Source organism: Columba livia, chromosome 3 (assembly GCF_036013475.1).
Source record: "Columba livia isolate bColLiv1 breed racing homer chromosome 3, bColLiv1.pat.W.v2, whole genome shotgun sequence".
Lineage (NCBI taxonomy): Eukaryota > Metazoa > Chordata > Aves > Columbiformes > Columbidae > Columba > Columba livia.
The window spans coordinates 68,041,642-68,061,305 of NC_088604.1; the positions used below are offsets into that span (position 1 = coordinate 68,041,642).

General features: G+C 38.9%; 1 protein-coding gene across 8 annotated transcripts; it reads left to right on the forward strand.

Moving 5' to 3' along the window:
- Window positions 1–5: 5 nt before the first annotated feature.
- KATNA1 (katanin catalytic subunit A1) lies at window positions 6–19,466 on the forward strand. Of its 8 annotated transcripts, none has more exons than XM_065057458.1 (12): window positions 150–240; window positions 4,158–4,262; window positions 5,175–5,349; window positions 6,076–6,233; window positions 8,529–8,712; window positions 10,195–10,316; window positions 11,712–11,817; window positions 12,161–12,319; window positions 13,438–13,564; window positions 15,130–15,264; window positions 15,528–15,654; window positions 19,124–19,466. In XM_065057458.1, the coding sequence occupies exons 3-12, from the start codon at window positions 5,179–5,181 to the stop codon at window positions 19,320–19,322; spliced, it is 1,488 nt and encodes a 495-aa protein (XP_064913530.1). In that variant the 5' UTR covers window positions 150–240; window positions 4,158–4,262; window positions 5,175–5,178; the 3' UTR covers window positions 19,323–19,466. The 8 variants fall into 8 exon arrangements, with proteins under 8 accessions (XP_064913525.1, XP_064913528.1, XP_064913530.1 ...); XM_065057460.1 differs by having other exon boundaries at window positions 150–236; XM_065057457.1 differs by having other exon boundaries at window positions 166–236; window positions 4,158–4,251.
- The last annotated feature ends 198 nt before the right edge of the window (window positions 19,467–19,664 follow it).

Sequence of the window (19,664 nt, forward strand, 5' to 3'; positions counted from 1 at the left end):
CTGACACTGTGATGTTGTCGGCTGGTTGGGCGAACCTTCACCCCCCGCCCCCCCTCAAGTACTGCCGCCTCGCCGGGCTGGAAGTGACGCAGCCGGATTTGCCTTCAAACTGCCGGCGGCGGCGGGAGGAGGCGGGCAAGGCTGGGGGTGGGGTTAGCGCGGCTAGGGGAGGAAGAAGCGGAGGGGTCGTGGCTACTAGGAGCTGCTGCTGCGCTGGGGCCGAGCTCTGGAGACGAGTAAGTGAGTGCGAGAGACGCGCGGTGCCCTCCGTTTCTTGTAGGCGGCTGGTGTGGCTGTTGCGGGCTGGCCGTTGCGGGCTGCCCCACCCCCTCTCGGCCTGAGGCGGGGGGCGACCTGCGCGCCCCGCCTGGCCCGGGCCGCCCCGAGGGGAGCCGGGCGGGAGGAGGGTTTGTTTCGGCTCCTCTGCCCCTCGGCCCAGCGACCGGGCGCTGCTTTGGAGAGTGGGTCGCCCCGGTGGTTGTTGTCGTGACACCCGTGACTACCGTGCTCGTCGGTCTGATGTCACTGTTGTAGCTCGCAGGTGCTCGAGGCGTCGCGCTGGCGTCCCCAGAGTCACCGACAGGTGACTGGTGCAGGTGTGTGGCCGCTCGGCACCCCGCCCCGCGGATCCGGGCTCGGGGGCTGCGGGGCACCGATTCAAACACTGAACTGTGGTGTGTACTTCTCCCTTCACCCTCCACATATATATATATATATATATATAGTTTCCTTAGTGAGGTCAGCTTTTTGCAGTCATGCTAGTTTTATCTCCAGAGAGAAGCAGCAGGCATCAATTCTAGATACCCATTCTGATGCCGGCCGTTCAAAATTTTCTGAGAAGCTTGCTAATTTGATGTTGACCATCTCAAATAATGCCAGCCCCCATGAAATGGGGAGTAAATAGTAGGATTATATCTTTAAAGTCTTTTGAAAGGTTTAGCCTTGAAAACATAAAATCATCCACCACCAGTGTATCTAATTTTTTTTTTTTTGGCATAAACAGCTAAGTACGCTTATGTTTCTGGTTGCTGGTGGTTTTTCACTCACTACCGTTACTATTAAATACAATAAGTGTATGAGAACCAGTTTGTTTAATATTAAGTAAGTCTGACAACTCTTCCGTTTCCCAAGTATCCAACTTCCCAACGCAATCGCGTGTCGATACCAAATGTTGGTAGGAGTGGATGTTATGAAGAAGAGCATTAAAGCTGGAAGGGAGCTCTGAGGTGATGCAGTCCAATTGCAGCCCTGCCATCAGTAAAAATCAATTCCTGAAAGCTGTTACTTCGGAGGTTTTTTTCTCTTCTGGCTCACTGAGAGAACTTTATGAGTTTTACATGGTTGCTTTGATGTCAAAGCCTGTATAGCAGGCTGAAATAATGGAAACATGTACACTGCCAAAATTCAGGCTCTGACTTAGTCCAAACATTAAGGCTGCACTGAAAGACTCTTTGAAACTGTTCTCCTCGTATGGCTTTTGCTGTTCTCTGAGTCGGCAGAGTAGCTGACGGGTCCCCTGTTGTAACTGGGTAGACTCCAACTTTAATCTTCCCTTTCAACATCTGCATATCGATCTCTTATTTTTTAAAGTTGTGGGTGATTTCTTTGTGAAACAGGATTGACACTGTGTTCAGTTACAGTTTCCCAAATTCTAATGTATGAATGTGAGCAGAAATTACTTTAGTTGTTCTTTATTGTAATTCCTTAAAGTCGCTGTGGAAAACATGATGTATGCGCGGTGTTTTCTTGATGATGGTCAGTCTGTTGTCTTTAAAATATAAAAATAAGTTCCAAAATCCCATTCCCAGAAGTTTTAGGTATTTTGAGCCTTTGTTATGTTTCAACCCCGCTTCTACATTCTAGAAGTATTTTAGGTCCTTGGAGCAAATAACAAAATCTATTCTGTTAGTAGAGATGGGTTAATTTGACGGGTTTATTTTGTTAATCTCAGGGAACTATAAATATAGCTACTGTAGTGAGTGAGTATTCTTACTGTGAAGTGTGTGTGTTTGCATACAGTGTAGAATTAAACTTGCAAGACAAATTGCTTGGGTTATTTTCCTTCTGTCCTGTTTGTTGTAAACTTTACGAGCTTGTTACTATTTCAGTTGCTGTTGGAATATAGATAACTTCACTGGGCATGATTCATGGAAAGGTCATAGCTGATAAGTGCAGCCTTGCTGCTTTGACATCCTGTTACGTGACAGTACTAGGTATTTGTAAATACTTTAAAAATTACTAGGTAGTGCAGGATTAGTTTTTGGTTTGGGTTTGTTTGTTTGTTTTTTAATTCCTTCAGGTCTAGTTTAACTCTGGATTTGTGCATACTCACACCTCTCCCATAGGTGTCTTGCACCCTACTCTGAGCTGCCAGAGCATACGATGACTTTCTACTGCAAACCTTAATCTGGTTTCAGATTAGTACTCCTTTAATTTTTCCTGGTTTCAAACTGTTTCAGCATCTTCAGTTACAGGTGCAGTAAGCCTATGGACTTGCACTGGTGTATGAGCTCTGACACTATTCAGGTGGCAGCAGCAGTGGCATGTGCAGCAGAGCCAGCAGCTTTTTCTGCCCCACTTGTACATAAGAGCCTTGTACTTGGAAGCCACTTCAAGCTCTTCTGCTCTTATGACTCAACATGAAGGAAGAAATTAAACTGACTTTCTAGTTTAAAATAAATTCTCCTGCATTTTCAGTACCACTGATAAAACAGATGTATTCCTGGGTTCTCATTGGAATTAGTACTTGTGGTTGTCATGGAAGCATTATAAATTTAAGTGATTACCTTTTTTTATTACTTTTCCCCCCTGTGAGATGTTAACTTCTTCTTCTGTCTCTGCTCCTTCTTTCTGTCTTTTTCTTTTCTCACCTAAAAATCACATTTATGTACAATGCTGTTGTTTTGGTTCCAAGTGTTTATATCTTTCTGGCTTAGCCTCATTTGTTTGTTTTCCAATTCTTGCTATTTTCACATTTCCAGATGAAAATTATTCTTACAAGCTTTTTTTTTTTTTTTTTTCTGATATTTAAACAGAGTTTCTCTTCTGCTTGGATTGCCCTACAGCATTAATTCAGTGTGGAAAAAAAAAATCTATAGCTCCTGCCTGCATTTGAAAGTCTAGTTTGGCTTTAGTAACTTGCTATTACTTGATTTTAAAAATGTTTATTAGCATCTTGCTCAACTTGTGATTTCAGTGGTGTTAGTCATCAGCTTGAATTCTCAGGACAGGCAAACAGGTGTATCTGGTAGGATGAGCAGGAGTGGAAAAGCTTGCTCCTAAAATATAGCAGGGAAAACTTTGTCAGCTGCTGTATGGATCATCACACAGATATTACCAAACATCTTCAGGCTCTTTCTCCTGAGGTGAAAAGCAACAAAGCTCCCAAGTCAAACAATGTCTTCAAAGCCTAATTAGCCGGGGATATGGTAGCCTTTGTGGTTGCTGGTCACATTAACTCTTATCAGCTTGTAGACATCGTTGTGGCCAGCTCAGCGAGTCTCTTGCCGGAATGAGATTATGTAGCGTAGGTCCTTCTGATAGCAGGTCTCCGGATTCAGCCCCATGGGTCCCTTCTGCATGGATGGGTGTGGGCGGTCAGAGGCCTGTCTTCAGCTCCTGCTGTTGCCAGAGTTTTGCTGTTTGGGCTGAAGCTTCTCACAGCAGCTATCTGCTTCAAGAGAAGCTGAGGAAGGAAGCAAAAAAGAAGAGGCTGTTGGTGCAGGAATGGATCAGCTGTGTGTCCGTTCATAAAGTTACTTTGGAAAGAGACAGAAAACGGAGTGTAAGTCTTCAAATGTGTGATTTGTACTTAGCAGCCACTCTTTACAATGGGAAGCTAATATTTTAGCAATAGATTGTCTCGGGTGTGTGGAGTGTGGCTTCTGAAACCTCAATGTGTCCAAATTTGACCATGACCTGGTCTTCAAATGCGTTCAGTCTTAAGTCTGCTTATTGCACATGTGAGTTTAGTACTGCTTACGTTCTTTAAATAGTTGATCTGTATCAAGTATGCTTCATCCCAGGGCTTAGCTGTAATTGCTTGTCCGCAATTGCTTCTTACTGGTACTGGCTACAGGTACCGAAATGAGAGCAAGACGACACTCTTGCAGGCATGTTTATTTTCTTATTTTAATGTTTTCTGTGCTTGGTTCTAGGAAATTAGGAGAAGAATGGGGAAATTCTTGGTGTACAAGAGACAGGAGAAGTGGAGGCAGTGCAGATATCTTAGAGAAGAAGGGAGTGGGATGTGTGAGTAATGGGTAAGAACATAGGATGGCTGCTATATGGACCGTGGCTGTAACATAAAGAATGCCTACTGCTTCTACTTATTACTGTATTTGTATAAATAATTTATGTGCTATTCTAATCTAAAAGTGCAGATTCTGCTAGTGCTACAAACTAGAAGTGTTCACAGTCCATTATACTAGTGGAAAAGTAGCATGGTTTGAACAACGGGTTAAATAAAGTGAGTAGCTACACAGTAAATGTTTAATTGTGGCCTTTCCTTACCTTTCCGTGTTAACTTAGCAGCCTCAACATTTTTCAAGAGTCTCTTTTTAAGTGTAAAAATGGAGGGGATAGGAAGGTGCAAGCTGGGCATGGAAGATGAATATTTGTTTTGAAGAAACATTGAATAAAACTGAATAATTGTAAAATTTAAAAAATTGAAAAATAGTGTTCTCCACAAGACAAAATCAGAGTGTTAAACTTGTATGTGTGGAATGTTAAGGCAAAAAACCCCAAAACTTAATGCATATGGCAGAAGGGCTTTGCTTTATTGTTTGGAGTTTTTCTTAAACCACATGTATGGACAGTGTTTTAGCGCTAAGAGTGAAATACCGATTTATCTTACAGTAGAATAAAGAGAGAATGAGTGTATGCGATTGTGGGTTGCAATAGTGCATTTCAGTCTGCGTATCTTGTATATGCTTTTCAACAATCTTCGTTGCATTAAACAATTCTATGAAGTGAAGCGTTTCATTTCTAGTAATAGAGAAACACTTATTTTTTTATGTGGATGACTTTCATTTTAGGACCTTTTTCTAACTAGTGTGTTTCCAGCCTCTATATTTTGATGTACCAAATGAGGTAATTAGCATAAGCAAATAGTTGCAAAAATTTGTTCTGGTCCCAGGATATTTTTTTTCCTTAATATTTTCTATTTTTTTCAGCTTCATGTTGAACATGAGCCTTGTTATGATCAGTGAGAATGTAAAGCTGGCCCGTGAATATGCCTTGCTTGGAAATTATGACTCTGCAATGGTCTACTACCAGGGAGTTCTTGACCAAATGAATAAGTACCTCTACTCTGTCAGAGATACGTATCTGCAACAGAAATGGCAACAGGTAAATAGTACTTTTCTGGGACGTTTTGAGGGAAAAGTATTAAAGTAGCAAAAATTGCCTATCTTTTGGTAAACAAAAGTATAAAAATACTTACACCATTCTCTGATAAACTGTCGTGCTGTTATAAATAGACTTTTTCGTTATTATATAGACTTATTTAAGTCGTCTTTATGATTTCTTGCTCTGACAATGACAGAACAAGCAATGGAACACAGCCCTAGGGAGCCAGTGCACTTTATGTCTTGTCAGCTTCTTACTCATGAGTGTCCCTGTTATGCTGAAGTTTTTTTGGCTGGTATAATTTTGAATAGTCTTATTTCCCTTTTAGTGTTTTAGTAGTGTGACTTATGGATCCTTCATAGGAACTGAGTTGTGGCTACCATGCTAATTTATCCTTAACATAAACCATCTTTTTTTTAATTGACATTCAGTTTATTAGGTTGTGCTATTTTCTGTCATACTTGTTTAATATGCAAAATTTGTCAAATATCTCTTTGCTGTTAGATCAAAAGTTGATTTGTTTATTCTTTAAAAGTGTAAGGAAGGCAGAAAAAAAAAAATCTTAATATCTGATGTGTGTTACTCTTGTCTATCGAAGTAGAATCGGGTAGCTTGTGAAACCTCATGGCATCCATCCAGGCATTACACAGGCTTGAACAGAGGTCTGTTACAAACTTATTTGCAAAGTGCTTAATCTGCCTTTTTTTTTTTTTTTTTTTTAATCAGGTTTGGCAGGAGATAAGTGTAGAAGCTAAACATGTGAAAGATATAATGAAAACACTAGAGAGTTTTAAACTAGACAGTACTCCATTGAAAGCTTCACAACAAGAATTACCAGCTCATGATGCAGAAGTCTGGTCTTTGCCAGTACCTGCTGAACGTAGGTAAGAGGAAACCTGAAGAGCTAAATTAATGTTTATCAGGGCAAAGTGTGGTCTGAGTTCAGCCTGATCCTGTGTAATTTTTGTTCTAGGATTTAGATGTGTAATACTTCACACCAGCAGGTTGTCGCGGTTTGTGTTGAAGGAGATGCCATTTTGAGGCAGCTTGCTTCAGAATGTTCCAGGGCTTTTATCTTATGTGGTCTTGACTTCTTGACTAATGTCAAGCACTTTTTTTGCTGCCTTTGTTTTTGTTGTTTTTTTTTGTTTTTTTTTTTTACTGACAACATAAACTCTTCATTCTGTGGAAGCTCAACTCTCTTCTTGAATTGACCTTGTTGCTGACTTTAAAATGACTCTGCACACAGTTGGATGAAGAAGTATTATCAGAGTAACAGTAAAATCTAGAATTGTCCAATCTCAGTTCTTTTTGTGTAGCAGGGTGGTTGCCAGATCTCCTTTGTGAGCTCGCCAGTTAGGCAGGCTTGAGCTCAAGGGAAGGGGTGGGAACAAGCAGCTGCAGGCCAGCATGCTTATTTCATGAGCTTTGAATTATGCTGGGTTAGTGTCTGTGGAACCAAGGCCTTGCCATGTGGTTTGACAGTGGAGCTGCTGCTGAAAGGGCAGTCCTGTCCTCCACAGTTGCCCGAGATTTTTCAGTTGTGTCCTTGTTTGCATTGCTTAGCTGGCTTAGGATGCTAAACTGGCAAAAAGACACTGTTTTATGGGGCTAGTGCTTTTTGTTGTTTGGCTTTTAGTTTTTTTTTTCTTGCTTTTTCTCCTGAGATTAGCTATCTAAATTGGTGAATTGGAGGTTTTAACACATGCCAGTGCGTGCAAAGCAGAGATGGAACTGCGTGCTTAAACAGAAACCAACTATTAGATCAGCTTAGCTGTACTGTCAAACTGTTCTTTGAGGCTTTGAATTTACAAGCTGTTTCTCACAGACAGGTAACTTCAGTCTTTATGGCTACATTCTTACATTTTTATTATTTTAAGCCTGCTTTCTGAAAGAAATGGGTCTTGTGTGATCATACTGTTTGTTTATCTCATTTGGTAACTTTGGAACACTGCTGGCCCATTTCATTCAAACCTTAGTGTCTGGGAGGTAGAACTTTTCTAATATTTTTAAGCTTTCTAGAGAAGAGATACACACTCATGTTTCTAAAAAGGGAAAGACTTGAGAGAACTGTTTCTGTTCCATTTGTCTTGCCAGCTGGTGAAGTATTGAGTTGTGGTAATATGAAGAAAGCCACAGGGAAAATGTGGGCCATATTGCATTGAAATAACCACTGTAAATTCCTATACTGAGATAGCAGAACTCAGAAATTCAGGTGGAAATTAGATGTGTAATCACACTATTCCTTTATTTTGAGCTTTGGAATGGAATTTGGATGTGTCTAGGTGCTCATAAATAAAAATGAAGGTTGGTAGATACTCCATTTGGAGAGTGGAAAGACTTTAGCACTTATTGCCTTATCATTAGCACATTCATGTTGCCTAATACACATTTCACTCTGAAAAAGATATGTACAATTCTGACAGACTTGCTGCTGTCAATCAATTAAAGACAAGTTTTATGAAGGTAGTGGATCCTGGTGTAGCTTGAATGATATGTCAAAACACATCTTCTAGTCAGTAAATGCTCTTCACCGAATCATAGTATCTCTTCCTTTTTCTGTTCTCTAGAAATATCCCTGACCTTAAACTTGACTGCTAGCTTATTAATGCTGGAATTTTAGGAAGGCCCACGAGAAGGCCCATGGAAAAAGTATATCTGTGAGAGTAACGGATGTGCCTGGGGAAGAAACTGAATTTTAAAAAAGAAATCCATAATACCAGTCACGATACTGGTTTATTCATATGTGCTTCTAAAAATGGTATAGTTTCAAACAACTGGAAGCCTCACATAAATTTTCTTTCCCAAGAGGTGAAAATAAAACTGTCATTCCCAAGAAATCTTTACATTTCTTTGGGTAGGAGAGTGAGGACCATTGTGATAAGGAGAAAATATATTGGGGAAGGGTGTGTGTGTGTGGGGGGGGGTGTTTGTTTGTTTGTTTCCTAAAGTCCATAATACTAGGATTACTTTAGTAATTAGCTTGTTTTAAGCAAATGAGCCCTGAGTTTGTGGCAAAGGACAAATGGATTTTCAGTGACTATTTGAAAATATCTGTCTTGTTTCTGACATACAGATTTTTATCTTGAGCAAAATGTCTCGTAACGACTTTATTTGGTTGTGTAGTGCTTACCAGTGACTTTACACTGAGGCTTTTTGCATATGTTACAACTAATTAGACCTTCGCCAGGACCCAGAAAACGTCAGTCTGCTCAGTGCAGTGATTGCAGAGGTCACAATAATCGTATAAGTGCATCTGTCAGAGGCCCTCACCGACCATCCTCTCGAAATCCCAGTGATAAAGGGAAGGCAGTCCGCAGCCGGGAAAAAAAGGATCAGCAAAATAAAGGAAAGGAGGAAAAGGTAAGCTTGCAAATAACTTCATGAAGATGAGAAACTCAGTCTTGCTTTTTTAATATTGAGTATATTACAAAATTAGATGCCTATAAAATGTTTCTTCTGTTCAAGTCAGCATGCTGATTTGAATCTCTCCTTGTAAGGTATCTTTGCTTTATGGACAATCTGTGTTACGGATTCATTAAAAAAACACACACACACTCATCTGGAGGAAGTAATCTGGTAAATGGAGTTCATTCCAATGGGAAGTCCTTATGGATTCTTGAATTGATTTTGTATATTTTAGACTGAGTTTGACTTGCCTGTTCCAAAGCATTTCAAGATCTGTTCAATCTTGAAGGGAGACCTCTACATATTTTTTGTTGAGATCTGGTATTAGATCCAGATTCTTTTCAGTTTAAAACAAGAAAACACCCAGCATATACTCCAGAGAGAGAATGATCTATGATCTCTTAGTTGCCATTAGAATACTTTAATTTTTGCTTGTGCTCTTGTTTCCCAGAGTAAGAGATTGTACTGAAGACTCTCAGTTCATAGTTTTCCAGAGTCTGAATAAATTAAATATCTATGTAATAGTTTGTAAACTTCAGCAAGCTTATGTTGTAGCAAGGTGTCATGGTCTGTGGAAATAGTATAAGCTACAAGGATGGAATTGATTAGCTGTGTAAACTACTACTTTTATTAGAAGCTTAATTACATTGTCTTGAGTGAGAGTCCCCTCTCACTAAGGATACATGCACACAGAGACAGGATAGGTATTTTTACTTTTTTACTGTTGTTCTGTCATCACCAGTGCTTGCTGTTAAGTGTATTAAAAAAAAAAAAAAGGGTATGTGTGGTGCGTTTTATTTCCTTTCAGTTGCATGGTCTCTGCTGTTTGAGCCCTTTCAGCTGTGTAGCTTCTTTGCTTCTGCTCTACTGCAGAGCTGCTTCTCTGCTGTTCTTGTCCGTGCTCCTGTTATCAGTTAATTAACTCTTTTTTACTTCTGTGGTCTTCCTGCAGATCACCTTTGCTCATCTTGTGTAAGGAAGTTCTGCTTTTGTGTGTCCCATATTTATGGCATATGTACAACACTCAGAGGGTTTGACATACCCTAGCTCAGTGTGACACTTTCCTGAGCCAGTCTTACATGTAATTCTCCCTACCCAGCTGCTGTCTTATATAGTTTTTCATTTCTCTGGGAGAAGAGGCTAAGACTGTTATACTTGGATAGATGTTTGCAGTTTTGATTACCTACTAAGGCAAAGAAACTGCATCAGTACAATATGCTGGCTTTGGGGAGAAGGAAGCGGGACCAGGGCAGTACAGAAGTGTGGGTGAACCAAGAGATCTTGCAGTGCAGCAGGAATATGGATGCTTCATAATTTTCATGCTGGTTTATGTTGTCGCCTTCTAGAAATATGATGCTACTATGGACTTGTTAAAAAAAATCCATTGGTACTACAACCATTGTTAGGTATTGATGTTGTTATATCCTTTATATATAGAACAAATCCACATCTGAGATTTCAGAATCTGAACCAAAGAAATTTGATAGTACTGGATATGATAAAGATTTAGTAGAAGCTTTGGAAAGAGATATCATTTCTCAGAATCCAAACATTCGATGGTAAGTTTGAATACTGCTGCCAGTCTTTCTTAGTTCTTTCTTTTTCCTCTTATAGATATGACAAGAATTAACTATTTTTAATATACGCTTAAATATTAAAAGAACCTACAGATTTTATTTATTCATTAAATAGGCAACTAAACTCCTTGTAGTTGAGTATTTTTAGAACTTTTTTTTCTACCCATGGATTCATAGAATAGTTTGTGTTGGAAGGGATGATTAAAGATAACTATTTCAACCCTCTGCCATGGGCAGGGACATCTTTCCCTAGGTCAAGTTGCTCGAAGCCCTCTCCAGCCTGACCATACAAAGCTTCTGAAAATTTTCTAAGAGTCCTGAAATCAATTTTTGAGATACTAGAACCTTATATGTTGCAAAAGAGCGTCTGCCAGTGTCTCTTCATTTAAAAACCTGCTTTGCTACCAGGCATGTAGCAAGATTAGAAAACCAATTAACAAAGATGTTATGTCAATATAGGAACCTTTTGAAATCTTACTGGATGTCATATGACTGCCAGTATAAAATATAACCATGTGTCAGTACCTTTACATAAATGTGTTAAACATTAAACCTTACACAAAGGTTGTTTTGTGTTCTGAATGTTTCCAAGCTTAAGTGATTTTTGTGAGGATTAAATGAGCAAAAATCTTCTGGCAAATAAAGTAGACTTTAAAAAACCCTGAAAAATCTCACAAACAACTTGGTATGCATGCAACTGCCATGTATTTCAGTTTAATACGTAAATATTTGTTTCAGTTTTTATATTGAATCTTAAATCACCACTTCAGATTTGAGACTAATTCTCCGTAAAGAGTTCTCCGTAAACCAAAATATTACTTGGGCATGTGCTGTTAAGTGGAATGCCCCGAGAGTTACCCTCAAGAAAATAAGACCCAGCCTGTAAGGTATCTAAGAACTAATACATTTGTAACTCTGAACAAGAATTCTAAAAATTCTCTTTAATTCAGCTCCATCTATTAGTCTTCAGTAAATTGTTCTCATGATGATGAAAGATGGTATTCACGTTTCAGGGACAGCCGGTCTCTGGGCAAAAGAAGAAAGCATCATTTGTAACTAACATAAGTTAAACCAGCTTGCCTTATTCTGTTTATTCTTTCTGTGAATAAGAACAAGAGTGCTCTAGTGAAATACTTACTGTGTCTCTCTTTGCTTTTGCATCCAGCTGGAGTCTACTAGCTGGATGACAAGTGCAATTGTTGTAGGATTTTGCCACTAGAACGTAAATGAATCCAGCTCATTTTCCTGAATTATGGAAGAGCTATTACATAACAATAAGTTTAATTGCATATTGTTTTGAGGTGTGGACTGGTGCCTTTGCAGTCTGTCTGAATCTGTCAAACAGCTTTTTCTCTCTCTTTTTTTTTTTTTTGTCAGGGATGACATTGCTGATTTAGTAGAAGCCAAAAAGCTGCTTAAGGAAGCTGTAGTTTTACCAATGTGGATGCCGGAGTTTTTTAAGGGAATTAGAAGGCCATGGAAGGTATGAAAATAATCTGATCCTGTGGTCAAAAGTAAGATTCTGAGATTGGACCTTGGCGGAACAAGAAATTTCAGGTGGTTTACAGTTCATATAAATTCTTTCCACTTTATTAACAAAATTTACGGTAAATAGGACTAACAAAACAAAGATGTCAGCCAGATACATACACTGTCTTCAGCTATATTGTTGCAAGTATGCAGTAGTAATTAATTACTTACCTTGGAATAACTTTTCAAGGGAAAGTTTATATCTAGGATTTTAGTATTACGCTATTAAACAGATTGTGAAATTGCCTGTCTGTTTTGATTCTTGTCCTAAAAGTGGTTCTTTTTCATTTTAATAGGGTGTACTGATGGTTGGTCCTCCTGGTACTGGAAAGACCCTCCTGGCAAAAGCTGTAGCCACTGAATGCAAGACTACTTTTTTCAATGTTTCTTCTTCCACACTTACCTCAAAATACAGAGGAGAATCTGAGAAACTTGTTCGTCTGCTGTTTGAAATGGTGATTGAAGTTTCGGAACATAAATAGTGAGATAATGAGGCAGAGTTACTTCTGGAATAGGGAAACCTTGCCAAGATTTTAGAACTCATAGCATACCAAAACAGCTCTCCAAGCTTCAGACACTTTAGGACCTTGTGATTCAGCCATGTGCATTCAAGATCTGGTTGTTCCTAAGTAGCTTTATAAAAACTGAAAAATTGTTTTTGTTCTCAGGATTAGCTTCTTATATTAGAGGTACCTCTCTATAAGCTGATGAGCGCTGTAGAACTTACTTGAACACAAAACTGGAGATAAAATCTAATTGCTTTCTGGGTGAGAACCCTACTCAGCCTGAGCGTGTGTTGTTGTTGTGGGTGGTTTTGTGTTTGTGCTTAAAATAAGTGGACTTCCAAACTGTAGTAGGCTTCAGAGAACATAATACTTGAAATTGGCTCAGAATGTGTAAGTCTTTTTTTCATGTGTTAATAGGTCTGCTGTGCAGTGCCTGCCAGGGTGCCCACTACTGAAGGGGGCAGCATAGTTGCAGTTACAGTAGTCAGAAAAGTTAGGAAATAAAATACTTTCTACAATATAGTGTGATCATATTAAATGAGTTTATGCCATGCCTATCAATCAAAAATGCATATGTGCAAAGGACAGCACCTCAGCTGCTGTAGATAGCTTTTATTACTGCAGATCCTGTCTTTCACCTCTCTTGTTTTCAGAAAGGTTAGGGTTATTTTGCAGTTGACCTGTATCTCAGGCAGGTTCCATACACTGGTGTCCTAGCCTGACATTCCTCCTAGCTTTAAATGGGTTCTTATTCAGGCATTCTGTGATGACTTTGATGGTTATTCCTAATGTATAGAACTGCTTTTATCTTATTAAACATTTGTTTATAGCGCTAACAGTTACAGGACTTGACCAGAAATTGTTCTACTCAAATGTTATTAATGAGTGTACAGCTGCTTTACAGTTGTGTGCACTGGTCAAAGAGAGGGAAGGTTCAGTACAGTTGGTACTCAAGACGTGATTCCTTGAGATAAATGTGTTGTTACTCAGCTCTGAATATGCTGCTGTTTCTTAAATGTGAGCAGACTGCCATTTAACTTTCTGCTTTATCTTTTTATTTTCTTTAGGCTCGATTTTATGCCCCGACAACTATATTTATTGATGAGATAGACTCTATCTGTAGTCGCAGAGGAACTTCTGAGGAGCACGAAGCTAGCCGACGTGTAAAGGCAGAACTGCTTGTTCAAATGGATGGTAAATAACTTGATCTCTGAGGAGTGCTGGATTGGAGGAAACTTGAGGGAGAAAAAAGAAAATCAAAACTTAATTCTTCAGAAGCAATTTGTTTGAAAGCCTTACATAAAATTGGGGTAAAAAGATAGAAATGCGCTATTCCAACTGTCGGTGTGGAAGAAAAGAAGTTGCCAGTTATTTAACAATCTTTTAGCATCTGAGCAATGACCTTATATTACTGACCCAGAATAATGATTATTCAGTGGGAAATAGGAGACTTCAAAACTGCACAAGAAAAGAAGTATTAATTGCTCTTCTCAAGCTTTACCTAGCACATAACTTACTTCTGCAAAACCAAGTAAAAAGTGGTTCAAAAGAACTGTCACCTGTTCCAATATAAACTTCAAAGGCAATCATTACACTCAACTTATTTGGGATCTCTTTTTTCCTACTAATGATATAAATAAAAAATGAAGGTAATTTTTTATAGAAGTGGTTGGAAAAGTTTTCTTTTTAAAACACTGAGTTCATTACAGCTGTTTGGTTAATATTTCACAAATGAACAAAGTTTAAAAGTAGGTAACACTATGCAAAGTTGCTATAGAGGCATCCTTTTTATACTCTAGGGAGCAGGGAGAAGGAAAGAAGCATCTGAGAAGTGCCACTCTATGGACTAATTTGTGATCTAATTCCATGAGTCAGAAGATTTGCGTATTTATTTCTGGTTCTCTGATGTGATACTCTTTTATGTTTGACTTTAAGTAGTAGTAGAGCTGTAATACTGTTCTCATAACTCAAGTATGTGCATAAGCTAATTTTATAAGTAACAACTATTTGAAGTCCTTTTACTTGAGCATTCATAAATGGTGTTTTATATGCAAATTTTCAGGCAGACTAGGTACAATGGCTATTCCACAGCCCAATCCTGTGATTAGAAGCAAAACCAGTAAATGCAGAGGGTAGCAAGTTTGATGAAATTGACTTCTTCATATAGCAGCAGTTTCACAGTGCTTTAGAGGCTGAGATGTTGTCTCTGCCTCTGAGAAGCTGTGATTCAGTCCACCCAATTTAAACATTCGCTTCAGCAGTTTGTAAGAATCCACTTGAGTATGTGAAACACTTGGCCTTGATTCAGAAGTGAAGAACTTTGTAGGGGAGTAATTGGGCTTTTGCGTGGCTATTAGTAAGTACTATTTGAGTGGTGGGGAATGTCTTTTTGTGTGTGTGTTGATAGTTTTGATGTTTTGGGGGTTTTTTTTGTGTATGTGCTGTTACAGGACATTGATGTGAAAATTCAGACAACTCTGCTGTAAAAGCGTTTCAGCCATGGTAGAGAGGAACTTCCTGATCTGAACAGTGACCTGTGCCACTGCTCCTGGTTAAACCAGTTCTCCACTTTGGCTTGCAGGCTGTCAAATAGATGAAAAGCTCAGTGCTGTTGCACTGAGTGATTCTGTTGCACTTGGACATGCTAAAGTGCATTAGAACAGCTCCTTTAATATTACAGAATTGTAGTTACTGTTCTCTCCATACATGGAAGTTCACGAACTGTATGTACGTTTTACCTTCTCTTTTCTCCAATGCAGGTGTTGGAGGGGCTACTGAAAATGATGATCCTTCCAAGATGGTCATGGTACTTGCTGCTACTAATTTTCCTTGGGATATTGATGAAGCCCTAAGACGAAGACTAGAAAAGAGAATTTATATTCCATTACCGTCAGGTATGAAGACTTAGGGAGATAAGTGGTTAAAAAGACTAAAATCTAAACTTTATCAATATTCCTTTAGTTCTGAACACCTGGTTTAAAAATCTAATTGATCAATATCAAATTAATTTATGAATGCAGGACCAGGTTAAACCTGAACATGTACTTTTGTAGAAAGTGATGTCCTTTTTCTCATTCTTCACTCTTATCCTTCTTCAATTCATTATTTATCTTCAGAAAGCAAGTTGCATAGACTTAATTTTCTATTTTTTTATTAGCAAAAGGTAGAGAGGAACTCCTAAGAATAAATCTGCGAGAGCTGGAACTGGCTGATGATGTTGACCTTGCAAATATTGCTGAGAAAATGGAAGGTTATTCAGGTGCAGACATTACCAACGTATGCAGGTACGTTAACATTGCATCATTTGTCTTACTACTGCTACAAACTGAGAAAACAGTTTCTAAAGTAACTAATTTACATGACTAAATTGTTGGACAAAAACAGGCTGTAACTTGTTTTTTATATATGGCTAAAAGGTGAAATACTGCATTAATGTTTACCTAGATTTCCATTTGAATATTTTCATATAATAATGATGAAGAGCAGTTGCAACAGAGTAATCTAAACAAGCTGTGCTTCAGGTAAAATTCCATGTTCTTTCATGTACACCAGTTTCTTTGCGTGAGGGATATTCACAGGATGGTAGACTTTTACTTGAAGAATTGCAGTCATTCCACTGAGGTTATACCACTTCCTGCGGAACATCCATGTGTAAGAAGTGATAGTGGCAGAGGCCAGAGTAACTAAAGTGAAAACATCTTCCTTGGTGGCACAGAACAGGTGTACCTTATTGTGTGACCGTGCAAGAGCTGTGTACTCAGCACGTTGGCTTTAATGATGAGGCTGACTTGAGTTTTCTCCTACCTCCTCCATCTCCTCTCCTGCTCAGTCTTGTTTTCATACAAGCATTTGTGGGCCTATTCTATAACCTAGATTCCTGAAATAATTGACTAAAAATACATTCTATCCCTTCCCCCAAACTTTTCCTTTCTTTCAAAAATTAAAAAGGGAAGGAAGAGGCATGCTCTTCTAAGAGACTAATATCAGTCATCTTGCTTACATCTAAAGACTTGCACTGGCACAGTTGCAGCAGTGTCCGATTATGGAATCAGCAGTCAAGGATAAAGAACTGAAACTTCTTCAGATGCTGTTGTCATCTAATAAGCATCTGTGTAACTGTGCTTTCAGGCTTTGGAGGTAGCACTGAAGTGTGGCAGAGCAAGGCTTGAGCTCCAAGTTGTGCCAGCGCAGCTGTTGTGGGGCTGTACTTTGAACAGGCTAACTGTTCTGGGTTAAAACCACCTCCTCGTTACTTTCCTCAAACGTGGATCCATTTCTTGCCTTGATTCCTACTGCAGCTCTGCAAACCCTTCTGAGCGTAACTGAGCGGACAATAAGCTGTGCTACAGGGATGAATGTGAGTGGCTTGTACGCTAAACTGCCACTAAAGGCTCTCTCAGCAGGGTTGCTGAAGGCTGAACTAAAAGTTTGGAGCCGCAGAACTGTTTCCTGCACAAACCTTGCACAGTGTCTGGGAAAATAATGTGTCGTGCAGGTTTGTTTAATTTGTAGGATTGTGAGATGAATTTGTGGTGTTCTTTTGCTCAGTCTTGGTGTTGGTTGTGCTTTGAAAGGAGTTTGTGCTAATAAGTTCACATTATGTGAGAGACTTTATTTGGCCTGCTGCTTTGTACATTTTAGCTGCTGCTCGTCTCATCTGGTCTGTCCAGTGTTCATTATTTGTAATTAACTTTATACTGGGTACTGATAGACTTGTTTTAAAGTCAGAATACTTATGATGTTTTTCAGTTAATTTCATATACACATACTACTGTTGCTTTTTCTTTTTTAATTGAAGTCCATTTCTACAAATACTATTTTTTTTAAAAAAGGCAAGAAAACAAAACAAAACATGAAGAAACACCTGAGTCTTTCATTTGTGGCTCTTTAGAGATGACTGAGGTGGCAGCAGCCAGAAATCCAGACGAGGTGGGGTTTGGATGTGCATGATTTGAAATTAGTAGGAAAGTATTCCTATTACCCTGTGTATTTACACTTTGTTAATGGTGTCAGGAAAAACAGATCTTAAATGTCATTATTTCATTTACATTGAGACAAAAAGACATATGGCTGATTTAAAAGGGCTTTTGTATGGTCCAGACACACAGTATATAAACACAATAAAGTTCAAACTTGTAGACTATAACAGTCCTTGCTAGTGACACAGGAAAAACTTAAAACGTGAGCCAAGAAGTCTGGTTTGGTCAAATTATTTTCCTATCTTAAATAATTTGAGATTAAATCCAAAGTTCATTGTGCCAGAGTGAAAACCAGTCAGAGATTAGTATACTTCCTAACAGTCAGCATATAACCATAGAGAATAAAGGTGGAACTTTATTTTACAAAGACATTCGGGAAATATAAAATGCATCTAAAGTCCATATTAGATATGAGTATGCACTGACTTTGAATCATTGTTCTAAGCAGACTGTGAAAGTTGAAAGGTCTTTGGAATGGAACTGACCCCCACTGTGTGTTCCAGTGGGTGGCTGCTTATTTTGTGAATGTGGCTTTGGTGCTTCTCCAGGCACTAAGGGTGCATTAAAGTTAAGTACTAAGGGTTGATGTTGGGGTGACTGGCAGTAAAATGACTTTACAGAAGAAAGCGGTGACAGCTGCACTTGAATTTTATAGGCATGTTGGGATATGGTGAGGTTTTTTTTTGTTTGCCTGAGTTATTTTTATTTTGGTAAACTGCTGCCTGGAAGCAAATTGGGGATACTTCCCCTCCCTCTCCCCCATCGCTGCCCTGCCCTGCCTCCTCCCCACCCCTGGCTTGTGTAGCATTGGCTTTCAGTTCTCAAATGATTATATAATAACAAAGTGTGGTGATATTTGGCTAAGATGGAGTTCAACAACGCAACTTTTTTTTGCATAGTTCCAAAATTCTAGTTACTGCATTATGCATTCTAATTGCTGACAGTTAATTAGTAAATTAATGAAGTCTGTCAGTTATAGTTTCCTTTGGGGGGAGGGCATGAAACTGAAACAGAATATGCTGAAACCATCTTTGAGTCCTCCTACAAGACATCTATAAGGTTTTATCTTTGGATTCTCACCTACCAATATGACATGATACTGTTGTGACATTGCCAGGACCATCCTTCCATCTCTTTTACTGCTAGACAAAATAAGTAGCATTTTCTTATAAGCTATATAGAACAATGAATGTAGCAGGAACTTTAGTGTTTCAGTGTTATCCATTTATCACCTCAGTGGCTCATTACTGTTGGAAGTCCAAATGCAGTCAAACTTAATGCAGCAAGAAAATAACTCACTTGTAAAGACACTTGATGCTTTTTGAGGCCAGAAGCTTGAGGAGCCACAGGCTGAACAGATTTTGTAGTTTAACATTTAGCTGTGAATGTACAGGTTGGAGGTAGATACTGTCAACCCCTCTGTCTCTACAAGCGTGATTCCTGTTTGAACCAGGAAACACTCAAAGCATTCCAGCCACTTCTCCTATACATAGGAGGAGTAAAACCATTACTTTGCCTTTTTCCTGTTTAAAAATACTCTAAACATCAGCTACATCATAGGCGTGCAGTGACATTAGATAAATCAGTTCATCTTTACCTCTTCTGGCTAGCCTGTGAATAGGGGCCGTTCAAAGATCCAGCAAGAATAAATCCATGTTTGAAAAACATGAAAAAGCATAGTACTGTAGGTTGTACAAGGCTGCTGAGCCTTTCAAACAGCTGAACTCACCAAACAGCTGGACTCATTGAATAACTTTTTTTGCATCCTTAACAGAGATGCGTCGTTGATGGCTATGAGAAGGCGCATTGAAGGCTTGACACCAGAAGAAATAAGGAATCTTTCCCGAGATGAAATGCACATGCCAACAACTATGGAAGACTTTGAAATAGCTTTGAAGAAAGTTTCTAAATCTGTATCTGCTGCGGACATTGAGAAATATGAAAAATGGATAGATGAATTTGGATCATGCTGAGTTGTCTTATCTTGAAGAAGCCACCTTACATCTTAAAACAGCTTTAGAAGTAAGAAGTAGTGTGTCAGTGCACTGCGTGCTCTTTTTAACTTTTGTAATTTAAGAGCAACAGATGTCTAAATAAACTTTTTTTTAAAATGCAAATTCTTTCTAGCTTTCTTTGACCTAGCTCAGAAGTTACACATTTTTCTCAAATGTGAAAGACACTGATGCGATCTGCTTTGATCCTCAGGATTTTAAATATCCATAAATTTAATACCAGAACTCTTGCATCAGAGGGTTTACACTTGAAAAATAGCTATTCCACCAAAGAAAACCAAGCTAGTCCTGCTAAATGAGGAA

Bases quoted from the DNA above. Each gene is read 5' to 3' on its own strand.
- KATNA1 (XM_065057453.1), top strand. From the start codon at position 5,179: ATGTTGAACATGAGCCTTGTTATGATCAGTGAGAATGTAAAGCTGGCC. The intron at 5,350-6,075 runs GTAAATAGTACT...TTTTTTAATCAG, and splicing joins TGCAACAGAAATGGCAACAG to GTTTGGCAGGAGATAAGTGT. The intron at 12,320-13,437 runs GTGATTGAAGTT...TATTTTCTTTAG, and splicing joins TTCGTCTGCTGTTTGAAATG to GCTCGATTTTATGCCCCGAC.